The 17,137-nt window shown below is 38.6% G+C and overlaps 1 protein-coding gene across 1 annotated transcript in view; it reads right to left on the bottom strand.

Annotated features, from left to right (window-relative positions):
* Positions 1 to 17,137, bottom strand: part of MAP3K13 (mitogen-activated protein kinase kinase kinase 13) — a 90,922-nt gene that overhangs the window by 41,990 nt on the left and 31,795 nt on the right. The window contains exon 2 of the mRNA XM_028491860.1: positions 9,260 to 9,819. Within this exon, the coding sequence (XP_028347661.1) occupies positions 9,260 to 9,734 (475 nt within the window). The 5' untranslated portion in view covers positions 9,735 to 9,819. The remainder of the gene's footprint in view (positions 1 to 9,259; positions 9,820 to 17,137) is intronic.

Here is a 17,137-nt window from a genome sequence, read left to right as displayed (position 1 = left end):
GAGCCTGCGCGTCCGGAGACTGTGCCCCGCAACGGGAGAGGCCACAACAGTGAGAGGCCCACGTACCGCAAAAAAAAAAAAAAAAAAAGTTTAACCTTTACATCTGAAGTTTATTTTGTGGTATGGTATGAGAACTGATGCAAATTAATTTTTTTCGTAGTGTTATTTAGTGATTCAAAAAACAATTTGTTAAATAATCCTTTCTATTTACATCATTTTATAATGTTTATATTGTAATTTACTATATATTTTAAAAATAATTCCTATTATTTTGTATTTTTATAAAATGAGAAATAAATGAAGTATTAAAATACAAATGATAGGAGGGACGGACAAGATAGGGGTAGGGGATTAAGAGGCACAAACTACTATGTATAAAATAAATAACCTACAAGGATATATTGTACGGCACAAGGAATGTAGCCAATATTATATAATAACATTTTTAAATTCTTCTTTTTTAAAAGATTTTTTTGATGTGGACCATTTTTAAAGTCTTTATGGAATTTGTTACAATATTGCTTCTGTTTTATGTTTTGGTTTTTTGGCCACGAGGCATGTGGGATCTTAGTTCTCTGACCAGGGATTGAACCCGCACCCCCTGCATTGGAAGGCGAAGTCTTAACCACTGGACCGCCAGGGAAGTCACTATAATAACTTTAAATGGAGTATAATCTATAAAAATATTGAATCACTATGTTATACACCTGAAATTAATATAATATTGTAAATCAACTATACTTCAATTAAAAAATAAATTAAATAAAATACAAATGATAAATATATTTGGCACTCAAATACCAAAGGTTGATATTATAATAAATAACAAAAATTTCCTTGACCAACAGTAGCTCACGCCTGTGTTAATTCACCTATGTTCAACCAAATCTTAATTGTCCATGGAAAAATAAAGGGGTCGGCATTGGTAATTCAAGAACACAGAGTGTAGGGCTTCCCTGGTGGCGCAGTGGTTGAGAGTCCGCCTGCTGATGCAGGGGACGCGGGTTCGTGCCCTGGTCCAGAAAGAGCCCACATGCCGCGGAGCAGCTAGGCCCGTGAGCCATGGCCGCTGAGCCTGTGCGTCCGGAGCCTGTGCTCCGCAACGGGAGAGGCCACAGCAGTGAGAGGCCCGCGTACAGAAAAAAACAAACAAAAAACAGAGTGTAAAGTAATACTTCAACCACCTTTCCATCAATTTTTTTTTACTAGAACTGACTACCAGAAGTAAAATTGATTCATGTGATTTAGTCCTCTCTGTCCAGTTCCAATGTCCTGATCGATATCTAGTAGGGAGTCAAGGAACAAGAAAATGGCAGCAAAAAGAACATTAGCAACAAGTATACACAAATTGGGGGCCTAGATCACTGAGGAACAAGATAACAAACCTTATAATGATGGAAACTGGCTGTGCTCCCTCCAGGGTTAGTCCCAGACTTTCTGCTGCTTTTACAGCTGTCCCATTGGTACTCTTCCCCAGCTTTTATCTTCTCTCTGATTCATCACTATGACTACTATCTTAATTCCAATATCCACCATGATCCCTAGGACTGAGAAAAAGCCACATGCCCACTCACTTTAACACATAAGTTCTCCTTTGTTTATTCAGACAAGTCTATGACAATACTTGCTTTGAGACTGGGAACTATTTGGCAACAAAAGATTTCACATATTACCTTACTTACGCTTCACTACCAACATACTAAATGGGAGATGAAGATATCATTAAAAAAATTTTAATCAAGTGAAATTTCCTCATAATACCAAATGCAGGGACACATCTGCTATATGTACTATCCTTTGGTTGACTGTAATCCAGGATTAAAGATTAGCTCCATGATCCCAGAGCTGACAGGAAAAAAACTACACTTAGTTTCAGGCTAGTGAATCTCTTCTACAGCCCACAGCAACACCTGCTCACGGTAGGATATCCTGTCATTTACTGAAGAGCTGGGCAGCTGCCGTACCCTTGTAAGCGCAAACTGACCAAGGATGTGTCTTATTTGTTCCTGAAATAAGCCTTTCTGAAGGTCACATAATCAATCGGAACACAAATTAAATACAAGTTTACAGAACAAGAAAGAATTTTAAAGGCTTCTTTTAACAGACATAGGATGCGTCTGTTAGTCTTCTTTATGAGTCTGAACCTCAATGCTGCGTTTGGATCCTGAGACCTCCAAATTGCCACCAAAATAATTATTAGACCGGACAAGTTAAGACCCCAAAAACCAAATGAGTTTATCGCATAAGCAGATATTAGTAGGTTTTGTATCTAAGCAGAGAAGAAGGAACTTCTAAAAAATAATAAATTAAGGGTGGGTGGTTATGGGATGACAAGTGATTTTTATTTTCCTCTTTGGATTTGTCTTTATTCCCAATTTTTAAAATAATAAAACTGTTTAACATAGGAGTCCCCAACCGCTGTGTGACAAGGAACAACTCTTTAATTTCCCTGAAACCTTAAGATCATAGAGGGATAAAAGAGGGTAGAGTGTGCAGGGTATGGAGAGAAAACAGACAGACAAAACCTAGGGATTGAGAAAGAATGCTGTGGTTGACAAATCCTGGAAAGTATACCTGGAATGGACAGATTTACAGGTAAATCCCAATATACTTATGGAGAAGGGGTATAGATGGGGAGTCTGGTATTGGTTTAAGAGAAAGTATTTCAGAGTCAAGTTTTAAAAAATTGAAGTATAGCTGATTTACAATGTTGTGTTGATTTCTGCTGTACAGCAAAGTGATTCAGTTATACAGACATATATATATATATATATATATATATACACACATTCTTTTTCGTATTCTTTTCCATTATGCTTTATCCCAGGATATTGAATATAATTCCCTGTGCTATATAGTAGGACGGTATTGTTTATCCATTCTATATGTCATAGTTTGCATCTAACAACCCCTAACTCCTAGTCCATCTCTCCACCACACCCACCCCCTTGGCAACCACAAGTCTGTTCTCTATGTCTGTGAGTCTGTTTTTGTCTCGTAAATAGGTTCCTTTGTGCCATAGTTTAGGTTCCACATAAAGGTGATATCATATGGTATTTGTCTTTCTCTTTTTGACTTACTTCACTTAGTATGATAATTTCTAGTTGCATCCATGTTGCTGCAAATGGCATTATTTCATTCTGTTTTATGGCTGAGTAGTATTCCATTACATATGTACCACATCTTCTTTATCCATTCTTCTGTCAGTGGACACTTAGGTTGTTTCCATGTCTTGGCTACTGTGAATAGTACCACTATGAACATGGGGGTGCATGTATCTTTTTGAATTATAGTTTTGTCTGCATATATGCCCAGGAGTAGGATTGCTGGGTCATATGGTAATTCTATTTTTAGTTTTTTGAGGAACCTCCATACTGTTTTCCACAGTGGTTGCACCAACTTACATTCCCACCAACAGTGCAGGAGGGTTCCCTTTTCTCCACACCCTCCCAAGCATTTGTTATTGGCAGACTTTTGATGATAGCCATTCTGACCGGTGTGAGGTGGTACCTCATTGTAGTTCTGATTTGCATTTCTAAAAGAAAGTATTTCACATCAATAGATGAATGGAGAAAGACAATGTGGTATATATATATCTATACACACACACACACACACACACACACACACACACATTGGAATACTACTCAGCCATAAAAGAGAATGAAATTTTGCCATCTGCAGCAACATGGATGGACTTGGAGGGCATTATGCTAAGTGAAATAAGTCAGACGGAGAAAGACAAATACTGTATGATGTCACTTATATGTGGAATCTAAAAAATACAACAAACTAGTGAATATTAAAAAAAAAGAAGCAGACTCACAGATAAGGAGAATAAACTAGTGGTTACCAGTGGGGAGAGGGGAAGGGGCAATATAGGGGTGGGGGAGTGGGAGGTAGAAACTACTGGCTGTAAGATAGGCCACAAGGATGTATTGTACAACACGGGGAAGATAGCTAACATTTTGTAATAACTGTAAATGGAGTGTAACCTTTAAAAATTGTGTTAAAAAATAAAATGAAAATAAAATAAAATAATACTTTAAAATATCAAAAAAAGTAAAAGTATTTCAGAAATAGAAAAAATTGAATGCATGGAAAAAGTGGCTAATGGTGACTAATGTCAACTGGCAGTTGTGGAAAAGCTGTCACAGTCTTGACTAAAATATATGAATACATTTTTAAGGAAGGGTCACAGAATCTAATATTCAGTTATAAAATAAATAAAACAGAATATCATTTCTGGTCCATATTATTCCTTTACAAAATTTCTTGATTTAAGAACTCATAACAACTGATCATTTACATAAGGCTGCAAAGATATGTATCAAAAGCCTTAAAGCAAAAAATCCTTTGAACCCAGCATTCCTCTTCTAGTAATTTATCCTAAGGAGTAATCAAGATATGTGCGAAAATTAAGGAATGGACACATGTTCACTGCAGTGTGGCTTATAATCACTGAAAATAGTAAACAAATTGTTAAGCAATAGAAGATTGCACTAGAAGTTATCAATGAACTTGGTAAAGTTGCAGGATACAAAATTAATATACAGAAATATGTTAATTTCTATACACTAACAACTAACAGTCAGAAAAGGAAATTAAGAAAATCCCATTTACAATTGCATCAAGATGAATAAAATAGTAGGAATAAATCTAAGGAGGTAAAGGACCTGTACTCTGAAAACTATAAGACACTGATGAAAGAAATTGAAGACAACACAAACAGATGGAAAGATATACGATGTTCATGGATTGGAAGAATTAATACTGTTAAAATGCAATCAGTGCAATCCCTGTCAAAATACCCATGGTTGAGGCTTCCCTGGTGGTGCAGTGGTTGAGAGTTCGCCTGCCGATGCAGGAGACATGGGGTTGTGCCCCAGTCCGGGAAGATCCCACATGCCGTGGAGTGGCTAGGCCCGTGAGCCATGGCCGCTGAGCCTGCGCATCCGGAGCCTGTGCTCCGCAACGGGAGAGGCCACTACAGTGAGAGGCCTGCGTACCGCCAAAAGAACAAACAAACAAACAAAAAACCTATGGCATTCTTCATAGAAGTAGAACAAATAATTCTAAAATTTGTATGGAAACACAAAATACCCCAAACAGCCAAAACTATCTTGAGAAAGAAGAACAAAGCTGGAGTTATCATGCTCCCTGATTTCAAACTATACTGCAAAGCTACAGTAATCAAAGCAGTATGGTACTGGCACATAGATCAATGGAACAGAATAGCGAGCCCAGAAATGAACCCATAATTACATGGGCAATTAATCTATGACAAAGGAGGCAAGAATATACAATGGGGAAAAGACAGCCTCTTCAATAAATGGTGTTGGGAAAACTGGACCGCTACATGCAAAAGAATCAAACTGGACTACACCATATACAAAAATAAATTCAAAATGGATTAAAGACTTAAATGTAAGACCTGAAACCATAAAACTTCTGGAAGAAAAAATAGGCAGTATGGTCTTTGACATCAGTCTTAGCAATATTTTTTGCATAAGTCTCCTCAGGCAAGGGCAACAAAAGCAAAAATAAACAAATGGGACTACATCAAACTAAAAAGCTTTTGCACAGTGAAGGAAACTATCAATGAAATGAAAAGGCAGCTTACTGAATGGGAGATAATATTTATAAATGATATTTATAAATGCTATATGTGATAAGGGGTTAATACCCCAAATACACAAATAACTCATATAGCTCAACATCAAACAAACAACCTGATTAAAAAATGGGTAGAGGATCTGAATAGATATTTATCCAAAGAAGACACACAAATGGCTATCAGGCACATGAAAAGATGCTCAATATCACTAATTATTAGGAAAATGTAAATGAAAACCACAGTGAGATATCACTTCACACCTGCTAGAATGGTTATTATCAAAAAAACAACAAATAACAAGTGTTGGCCAGGATGTAGGGAAACGGGAAACCTTGGGTACTGTTGACGGGAATGCAAACTGGTGCAGCCACTATGGAAAACAGTATGGAGATACCTCAAAAAACTAAAAATAGACCTATATATAGAACTACCATATGACTCAGCAACTCCACTCCTGGGTATTTATTTAAAGAAAACAAAAACACTCTTTAGAGACCTAAATGTAAGACCAGATACTATGAAACTCCTAGAGGAAAACATGCAGAACACTCTTTGACATAAACTGCAGCAATATTTTTTTTGGATCTGTCTCCTAAAGGAAAGGAAATGAAAATAAAAATAAACAAGTGGGACCTAATTAAACTTAAAAGCTTTCACACAGCAAAGGAAACCACTGACAAGACAAAAAGATAAGCCACTGAATGGGAGAAAATATTTGCAAATGATATGACTGATAAGGGATTAATATCCAACATATATAAATAGCTCATACAACACAACATCAAAAAAACAAACAACCTGATTAAAAAATGGGGAGAAGAACTAAACAGACATTTTTCCAAAGAGTAAAAGAAAATGGCCAGCAGGCATAAGAAAAGATGCTCAACATCAGTAATCATCAGGTAAATGAAAATCAAAACCACAATGAGATATCACCTCACACCTGTCAGAAAGAATGGCTATCATCAAAAAGAACACAACAAATGTCGGCGAGGATGTGGAAAAAAGGGAACCCTTGTTCACTGTTAGTGGTAATATAAACTGGTGCAGCCACTGTGGAAAACAGTATGGAGGTGTCTCAAAAAACTAAAAATAGAACTACCATATGATCAGCAATTCCACTCCTGTGTATATATCAGAAAAAACCAAAAACACTAATTTGAAAAGATACACGCACCCCAACGTTCATAGCAGCATTATTTACAATTGCCAAGATATGGAAACAACCTAAGTGTCCATCAACAGATGAGTGGACAAGATTGGATACACACACACACACACACACACACACACACACACACACACACACACACACAAAATGGAATACTACTCAGCCATAAAAAAGAATGAAATTTTGCCATTTGCGGCAAATGGATGGATATGGAGGGCATTATGCTAGTGAAATAAGTTAGAGAAAGACAAATACTGTAGAATATCACTTATATGTGGAATCTAAAAAATACAACAAACTAGTGAATATAACAAAAAAGCAGACTCACAGATATAGAGAATAAACCAGTGGTTACCAGTGGGGAGGGAGGGAGAGGTGGGAGAGTGGGAGGTACAAACTACTCGGTGTAAGATAGGCTCAAGGATGTAATGTACAACATGGGGAATATGACCAATATTCTGTAATAACTGTAAATGGAAAGCAATCTTTAAAAATTGTATAAAAAATAAAAAAATTTTAAAAACCAATAAAAAAACACTCTTTAGAAAAGATATCTGCACCCTTACATTAACTGCAGCATTATTTACAATAGCCAAGATATGGAAGCAATCTAAGTACCCTTTGGTAGATGAATGGACAAAAAAGGTGTGGTGTACACACACACGCGCGCGCGCACACACACACACACACACGCACGCATGCAATGGAATATTATTCAGCCATAAAAAAGAATGAAATCTTGCCATTTGTGACAGCATGGACAGACCTAGAGGACACTAAGCTAAGTGAAATAAGTCAGATGGAGAAAGACAAATACTATATGATTTCACTTAAATGTGTAATCTAAAAAACAAAACAAATGAACAAACAATAAAACAGAAACAGAGTCATAGATACAGAGAACAAACAGGTAGTTGTCAGAGGGAAGGAGGGAGGAGGGAGGGGAGAAATAGGTGAGGGAGATTAAGAGGTACAAACTTTTAGTACAAAATAAATGAGTCAAGGGTATGAAATGTATAGTGTGGGGAATATAGTGAATAATTATGTAACATCTTTGTATGGTGACAGACAATAACTAATCATGGTGATCATTTTGAAATGTACAGAAATGTCAAATCACTATGCTGTGTACCAGGAACTACTATAGTGTTGTAGGTCAATTATACTGCAAAAACAAACTCACGAAAAAAGAGATCAGATTTGTGGTGACCAGAGGTGGTGAGTGGGGGAGGGGGAATTGGATGAAGGCAGTCAGAAGGTACCAACTTCCAGTTATAAGATAAGTAAGTACTAGGGATGTGGTGTACAACTTGTTAAATATAATGACCACTGTTTATGTTAATGCATGAAAGTTGTTAAGACAGTAAACCCTAAGAGTTCTCATCACAAGGAAAAAAACAGAGGGTTACTTAATTACAATTACTTAAACTGTGTATGTTAACACAATTTAATATTATGCAGCCATTAAAAATGATGCTGAAAAAGTATATTTCATGATACAGGAAATGTTCACAATATGAAGTAAAAAAGTGTTACAGAACAGCATGACTTTTTTTAAGCACACATACACACATGTATAGACTAACATAATATATACCAAAAACCCTAATGGTAGTTATTGTCAGGAGATTGGGGATCATAGATTATTTTAATTTTGGGGGGGGAACTTACTTGTATGTTCCAAAATTTCTATATATATTACTTTTGTTCTCAGGAAAAAATTGTTTCAACAATATAAATGAAGTTATAAAGAACGCTAGTGCCATGTGTTCTCTTTACTTCAAAAGCATAAGGCTTGAATTGGAGTATATGAATATACATACTACACAATGATGGGAGTTAAAATTTTACTTTTTAAAAAGCTGTGGGATCTCGAAATAATAATGTTTCTCAAGAATGGTTGTTCTTTCCTCAAAATGTGAGCTTTCTGTGCCTGACTGTAAGATTTAAAAATTCCTTTTTACTACTACCTAAGACAGGCCTGCAATCTTCAGGGGCAGTACCATGTGGCTTCTGTCTGGTTTTGAATTAGCCCAGTGACCATCAGACTTTTTGACTGTAAAAACTGTCAATACAATTTTTGAATATGCACTCACTACGTGATTTATTTATAAATTGTATATCTGTAAAACTTTATTAAAATACCCAATATATATGAAAACATGCATGAAAATAGAAATTTAAAATGATGAGATAAAAGGAACAGAAGCTCTAACATCTTCTTCTTCACAACGTCATGGATTGTCTTATATGTACTCTACTCTGGACACCACTGGACTGTACAACCACAAAAGGTGGGCTTCGACCAAAAAAGACCAACCATATGTCAATCTGTTCCATTCAGAGGTCTATAGGAAATTGATATGGGGTATTCTTCTGGCACTAGGTCTTTAATTTATCAAAGGTTATCCAGTTAATGGTGGTAGTGTGTTTACACAGGAAATATCTTCCAGGTCCATACTCTAGCTTACCTTGCTGCTGCAATTTGTAATCAGTGGAATATGCCTTCCCAATGATATTCCATACAGGCCTTAAGCATCCAAATAGTCCTTCAAGAAACCCACCACTGCCGCTGCCCGACCTGCTGAACTGAATCTTGATGTCTTCAGTTCCACTCGTGCCCTCTCCATCCACAGTGTTGCTGTTCCCGTGAGACATGGCCATCTCTGATTCATCTTGTTCCCTTAGCTGAAGAACGCTGTTCTCAAACTGGTCCCTGGAATCCTCGCTTACGCTTGTCAACACTGTTGTGGTGATGGGGCTGTTCATGCCCTCAGTTAGCTCTGTTTGCACCACCCCCTTTTCCTGCTGGTCCTTAAGAAGCTTGGGTGAAGGGTGGCTTCGCATAGGTGCGATGTCATCTTGTAGTCCATTGAAGGTTTTGTTTTCACTCAAAGGCAAGCGTGGGGAAGAGGAGCAGCTCAGGTGCTCCTGAGGGTTGGCCATCGTGCCATGAGTGTGCCCAGGGTCCTGAGATGACACTCAGAGGATCATTAGAAAAGAGTTCTGATGTAAGAGGGGGCTTCAGAACCTGGGGAAAACAGGAGGAGGTCGTGAGATCACCCTTTCGTTAGTCATCCACACCACTACACTTCCGTTTATAATAATAAAAACATTGAAACAAGGGGGATTGATTAAACAGTGGTGTTCATCCACATGAAGGAATACTGTGCAGCAGTTAAAAATCATGTTGTAGAAGAGTATTTACTAACATGAGAAAATGTTCATGACATATTAATATAAAAAATAGGTTAGAAAAATATATACAATGTAAGCCATTTAAAATTTTTATTATTTAAAAGGATACACAAACACATATACAAGAAAAAAAGACTGGAAGGATACATCCAAAGAATTAACAACAGTTAATTCTAGGTGGTTAGATTCGGGAGGGATTTATGTTGTTGTCTTTTTCAAGATATTCTAAGCATTTTGCATCACTATGTTTCTATAGACTGAATGGTTGTGTCCCCCCAAAATTTACATGCTGAAACTCATTTGTGATGCTGTTTGGAGGTGGGGGCCTTTGGGATGTGATTAGGTCATGATGGTGGAGGCTTCATGAATGGGATTAGTGCCTTATAAAAAAGACCCTGGAGAATTCCCTTCCCTCCTCTGCCATGTGAGGACACAGTGAGAAGATGGCTGTCTATGAACCAGGTAGCAGGCCCTCACCAGATTATCAAATCTGTGAGTGCTTTGATCTTGGATATCTCAGCTCAGCCTCAAGTAAAAATGTTTGTTGTCTGAGCCATCTAGTCTGTGGTATTTTTGTTATAGCAGCCTGAACAGACTAAGACATATATATTATATTTATAATCAGAAAAAAATTGTTTCCCTTCCCAAAGGTATAAATATATTTTTGTTAGAAACTACATTCTGTGTTATTGTAAGTCACTGCTGATATCTTCTGTTTGCTTTAGTGTCTTGTCCACTGGCACCTTGCTTTACTTTCTAAGGCATTCATTAAGGCACGTAGATAAATGTCTTGTGTATGTGACAGATAAATTCCTAAGATGTAAATTTTGTTTTACTGTACTGCACTAAATCTGGAGCAATGTGACCAAGCCGCAGCTCTTTAAACGTATTCTTTGCTTCTGATCTGTCCATCAGCACCAATTTCTCAGAGCCACCTACCCCCTGAAAATAAAGACATGGAATAGTTCTAGATTCACCAGATCATGCAAAATCAATCTTAAACTTATTCAATGTATGTCTCTTATCAGAAATTTACTTTCTTTGCAAATCCCTATATAATAGTCCTTCCTGGGGCTTCCCTGGTGGCGCAGTGGTTGAGAGTTTGCCAGCTGATGCAGGGGACACGGGTTCGTGCCCCGGTCCGGGAGGATCCCACATGCCGCGGAGCGGCTGGGCCCGTGAGCCATGGCCGCTGGGCCTGTGCATCCGGAGCCTGTGCTCCGCAACGGGAGAGGCCACAACAGTGAGAGGCCCGCGTACGGCAAAAAAAAAGAAAAAAAAAATCCTTCCTTCTTTCACTCTGTATTAAGCATCAAGGATGTGCTAGAGGCCAGGGGATAAAGATGATCTCACAGAGGGGGCAAAAGACAGACCAACAAAGATTGACTGTACACTGCTTAACCAAGTGCTCTGGGAGCACAGAAGAGGGAGGGATAGTTTCAGGGGTAGCTGTCCAAAGGTGGTAACTATTGATCTGTTTGAAGGAAGTGTAGAAATTCATCGGGCAGGCAGGAGAGGAGAGAGTGAAAGAAAAGGAAGAGGGTACTACAGGTTTGGAGAAAGTGTGAATGAGGGAATGGAGGGATAAAAATATGGAACAGATGAGATATCTTAGTGGCTGGAATGTAGGTTATATGTATATATACAGAGAAAGATAAGAACTGGAGAGAGTCAGAGGCTAGATTGTAAGTATGCTAGGCTAAGAGATTTGGATTTTATTCTGAAGGTGATGGGGAACCATAGTATCCTCTATTGGGGGTTACAAATAAAAATAGACCATTCTTATGTTATTAATTTCTCATCTTCATTACTGAGACCAGGGGTTGCTAGGGAAGTGAGACTAGGCATTCCAGGTAGTAATGCGGAGCAGCAGGAGATAACTCTTGTAAAAGGTGGGCCAAGGTCAGAATATGGTGAACCTGTACGGCAAGCTAAAGCTCTTAGATTTTATCCTCAAGACAACAGAGAGTCATTAAGGAATTTTAAGCAAGGGAGTGATTTGGTCAGATTTGTAATTTAAAATCATACCCATAGCAGTAGAGGTTGGACTGAAGGAGAATGACTGAAGGTCAAGATATCAGTTAGGAGGAAGAGATTAAGTAAGAAATGATGAGGACCCGAACCAAGGCAGTAGCAATGGCAATGAAGAGGAGGGGACAGGTTTAAGAGGTAAAACTGGTAAGATCCAGTGATTGATAAAACATGGGGGTGAGTGAGGAAAAGGACAGGAGAGGAATACTTTCAGATAACTTACTTGGGATAATGGATAGATGGACAATGTCATTAACTGAGATATGCAATATCAGAAGAGATGAAGTTTTAGAAAGAAGATAATTAGCTCATAAATGTAGACGGTTTAACGCCTACTGTGTGTTTCATGCACTGAACCAGATTTGTATTTATGTTATCTGATTTTAAAAAGACACTTTAGGGATTTCCCTGGCGGTCCAGGGGTTAAGACTCTGCGCTTCCACTGCAGGGGGAACGGGTTCCACCCCTAGTAGGGGAACTAAGATCCTATATGCCGTGCGGTGTGGCCAAAAAGGAAAAACAACAAAAATAAAAAGACACTTTATAGGGCTTCCCTGGTGGCGCAGTGGTTGAGAGTCCGCCTGCTAATGCAGGGGACACGGGTTCGTGCCCCGGTCCGGGAGGATCCCACGTGCCGCAGAGCGGCTGGGCGCGTGAGCCATGGCCGCTGAGCCTGCGCGTCCGGAGCCTGTGCTCCGCAACGGGAGAGGCCACAACAGTGAGAGACCCGCGTACCGCAAAAAAAAAAAAAAAAAAAAAAAAAAAAAAGACACTTTATAGAGAGGAATTTAAAGAGAGGTAAACATGGGAGCTTCTTTAGCTCAGGGATAGAAGTACCAAAATAATACAAAGGTGAATTCAAGTTAAATTAAAAACGTTGTTATTAAATGCATGCTAGGAGCAGTACCAAGTTAAATTAAAAATGTTTTTATTAAATAAATGCTAGAACCACGCACTAGGCTAGGTTCTATGGGTACAGGACATTACTATTACCATTACTACTTTTAATGGTAAGGAAGACAAAGGGCTTTACAATTTACAGAGCCCCATTTACATAATCAGCGATGTGTTTACTCTCCAGAATAAAAAAACCAACAATTCGATTTGTAGTGTTTGCCAATTTCCCTGGTATAAATACTCCCACCAAGGCAGATTTCAAGCTAATAACAACAGCTTAACAACCTGCTTGCAAAGTTACTAAATATTTGACAGCTGGCTCTTAGAAATGGGCATATAAACCAGCACCAACACCATAATCTTTGTGATAGTGTCATTTTCATTTGAGAGAAGTAAGAAACTTCTAAGGCCACATATTGAGAGTAAGCGGTAGAGCAGGAATTAAAATCTAACTCAGAATTCAGATTCTCAAATTCCCTTGCCTTTTTTTTTTTAAGACAAGGTACCTCTTATGATAACCCTTCACTTTCTTAGAGTACTTTTCCTGTGACCTTGACCTAAACACCTGAGTGCCTGTTTAAGGAAGCCAGAGCATGGAATGGCTATCCCTGTTTTTCCCAGAAGGACACGGAGGCCTAGAGAGAAGTATATGCTAAAGGTCACAGAGCCAGGACTGAATACCATTTTTTTTTTTCCTAATTCCAAACTCTCTCCTATACCATGTGGTCTCTGTAAGACATGGTTTCTTCTTTTCAAAGCTTATACACTACTTAAAGAGTTAATAATTACACAGAGGGAATTACCTCCTGCCCACTCCCACCCCCACGACATACGAGCTATATTCTGTTCTACAGGCTGTGGGAGAAGGGGAACAAGAATGGGGCAGGAGAAGGTAGATTGGGCTGACTGGACTTTAGGGGAACCTTTGCAAGGAAGATGTGTTTGAAACTGACAGAGGAAAGGAAGTCAGGAAAGAACAAGAGCATTAGCAGAGGCAGGGAAAAAACACCAGGGCATGTGTGGGAGGGCTGATCACCCGGAAATAAAGAGCGAGCCAGCTAAGGTTGGAGAGTAGTGTGCAATAAAGGTAGCTCCTTCACATACTGGCTCTGAAAACTCATGAAATAATGCAGATAATTCTTCCCTTTAAACAAATCAGAAAACTTTATCTGTTTGAGGTTAGGTTAAGAGGGACTTAAATTCTAGGGCATGGAGAAATTTACGGGCTGGGAAGCTGCCTGGGACTATAATGTTGGGGAAAAGAAAGAAAGAAAGAAAAAGAAAAGCTGGAACCCTTCCCTACAGCAACAGCTGTTTGCTGAATTGACCTCCATTCCCCACCCAATCTTCTCCATTTCCTTCCTTTTTACTCATCTCTAAGCTCTGACATTACTGATCCCCTCATTTTGCTTTCTTGCTGACCTCCTGCCACAACCTTGAGCTGTCTCTTGCCTTTGGCCTCTCTGACCTTGCTCTGCCTGATCTCTTTCAAGACTGCTGACTTCATATTTTCAGACTTGGCCACTGCCTTAGTAAAGTTGTTTCGAGTCTGTCTTTGCCGTTGGGATCCTTTACAGCACAAGGCATATATTATGCTGTTGGCTCACATCAGACTTGATAATGCAAATACCCAAATGTATATGTGAATGTCAGCCAAACACCTATTTGTGCAATTTGTTCTTTGAACCCAACTACAGGATTTTATATTAATTCCTGGTAAATTTCCATTTTGTCCATTTTTATTCTGAGTTTCTTCTCCCTGAGGACCTCATATACAAAAAGTTAGAAAAACGTGTTTGTTTTGTAATCTCTTCCCATTTCTTTCTTTTCTTTTTTTTTTTTTTTTTTTTTTGGCCACGCCTCAGATCTCAGTTCCCCAGCCAGGGGTTGAACCCAGGCCATGAAAGTGAAAGCACAGAATCCTAACCACTAGACCACCAGGGAACTCCCATCTCTTCACATTTCTAAGAGGTTAATGGTATACATGAAGTGGACCTGTTCACACAGGCACTGGGAATGAGTCTATAGAAGACAACTTCAGCATGGTCATCACATTCAGTTTGATATTTAAGACATCAAGGAATAACAGGACCTTCAAGGAATACAGACAACCCACCTGTTTTACATATGAGAATCAAATCCCAGAGAGATTGCTGACTCGCTCAATACAACTAATTAGTGTCAGAGATAGAATGAGTCCTCTTTCTTCAACCTATGATCTTCCCCTAGTCTGGTTGTTTATTCAGACAAACAGAAACAAATAGCCATGATAGCATGACCACTGATGACAAAAACGATAATAATTCACTGTGTTATTCTAGGTGCACTAAAGCTACACCCAAAGAAGCTCAAGCACCCATTTAGAGGGGTGGCCCTGCACCTGTTAACAGAGGAGTGAGGGGCACCCAGCTATTGGTGATTCAGTGGCTCTGAGAGTGGGCAGAGGTGGTGGAAACCTCAAGGTGTGTATAAAGATATGTAGTCAGAGAGGCTTTCCTCTGTTCACCAAGAATATCAAGACCAATCGCAACCAACAAATGCAGAGAAATGGAGAAGCACAAGAACAAAGGGAAAGAAATCATCACCATGGCTATATTTAAATATGATCAGAGCTGACTCTACATGTAAGAGTGTAGGAGGATAAAAATATCTAAATTTTACCTGTGTTTGTACGTACACCCACACACTGCCACTGCACAGTGAAGGAGCTGGTAAGTGGAACCTAAGGGAACACAAGCAGCCCTACCATCTCTGCCTCTGTCTTTGTCCTCTCAGTTCCTCCCTCTCTGTCCAGATTTGGCTCAGGTACCCTTTTGGGAACTGACTGTTTGGATATTTTAATTCATGAGAAGTCAAAGCTAGAATTCATTAGAAGGGGATAGAAAGGAAATGAGGCAAGAATTTTAAACACTGAGAGTCAAATGGAAAAAGATAAGGAAGAGCAGAGGGGCAAAAGGGCAAGGTCGGCGTGTCACCCTTATCAGTAGGAAGCTCTATGGGCAAGGCTGCAGGTGAGGTGATGCTGCTGCTTCCCTTACAAGGGCTCCTGAATCTGCCAGGAGCACAAGGTAGTGCTTCTGTCTCTGCCCTTTGGGCACACTTCCCTTGCCTTCAAAAGGAGAAAGTGGTTTGTGAAAAATTAGTAGGCAAGGATTGGAGACAGCAGCAGATGTGCATTTGCCAGCGCACTGCCAATTTCTGGAAATTACCTTGGCTTCATGCCAAGATGGGTTTGGCACAGAGAAAAAGACGAGTGGAAGAGGTCATGTGGCCAAATGGCCCTTGAGTTCTTGCGTTTTTATTATATAATACAATTTCCCCATGTTGCTAACAGAGGATAATTTTATAATAGATCAGATTTTGAGTTTTACATCATAAATATGAATAAATCAAAGATTTTGAAAAATTTTGCCTCACAAAGTTTTCAGTATGACTAAAACTTGAAAGTAAGCCTTATTGCTGAGATTTCTTGATTGATGCTCACCTCTTCCCAAGATGTCTTATCATTACTTGGCATTTTCTTGCCTTAAAATGAACACAATGCTGCTATCCTAACTTTCTGGTTATTTCTCTAAAATTCACATAGCAGTATTTAGAGCACAAGTGAGATTTCTGCTGTTAGGGCATCATTCCCATTTTAAAACTGGGATTAAGTTACTTGTTCATAGTAGTCACATAAAAAATGATCTTTCTAGGATAGAGGTCTATCACAGAGATCTTGATTTGAACTTTAAAAAAAATTAGATTGCTTTTTCTAATGGAATTGCAAAATTAATCAGATCAGAATAGTGGCCTACAATTGCACCTTTACCCCTAACTTGCTCTCCTAACTGTGAACCCTCTACTGAAATCCCTATTTGAAAGGACAATAATAACCTCACATCAACCAAATCCACCGACCTACCTTGTCCCATCTTCTTTATAACATTTCATCCAATAATCATGCATTCAGAAATATTGATTCAGTGTCTACCATATATCTATATTTTTGGTTAAGATTATGAATGTTTCATAATATTAAAGTATGCTGGAGCCAGCAAAAAATAAAAATTACAAACAGGCAAGCTCCATGTTGACAGATTACTTAATGAATATTACTATCTATAAATACAAATATGACTAAAGTTAAAATAACTTTGTAATGTAGGTTTTAAAGCAACTGACAAAGGATTAATCTCCAAAATTTACAAGCTGCTCATGCAGCTCAATAACAAAAAAACAAA

This window comes from Physeter macrocephalus, chromosome 1 (assembly GCF_002837175.3).
Source record: "Physeter macrocephalus isolate SW-GA chromosome 1, ASM283717v5, whole genome shotgun sequence".
Lineage (NCBI taxonomy): Eukaryota > Metazoa > Chordata > Mammalia > Artiodactyla > Physeteridae > Physeter > Physeter macrocephalus.
This window is presented reverse-complemented; position numbering and strand designations above follow the sequence as displayed.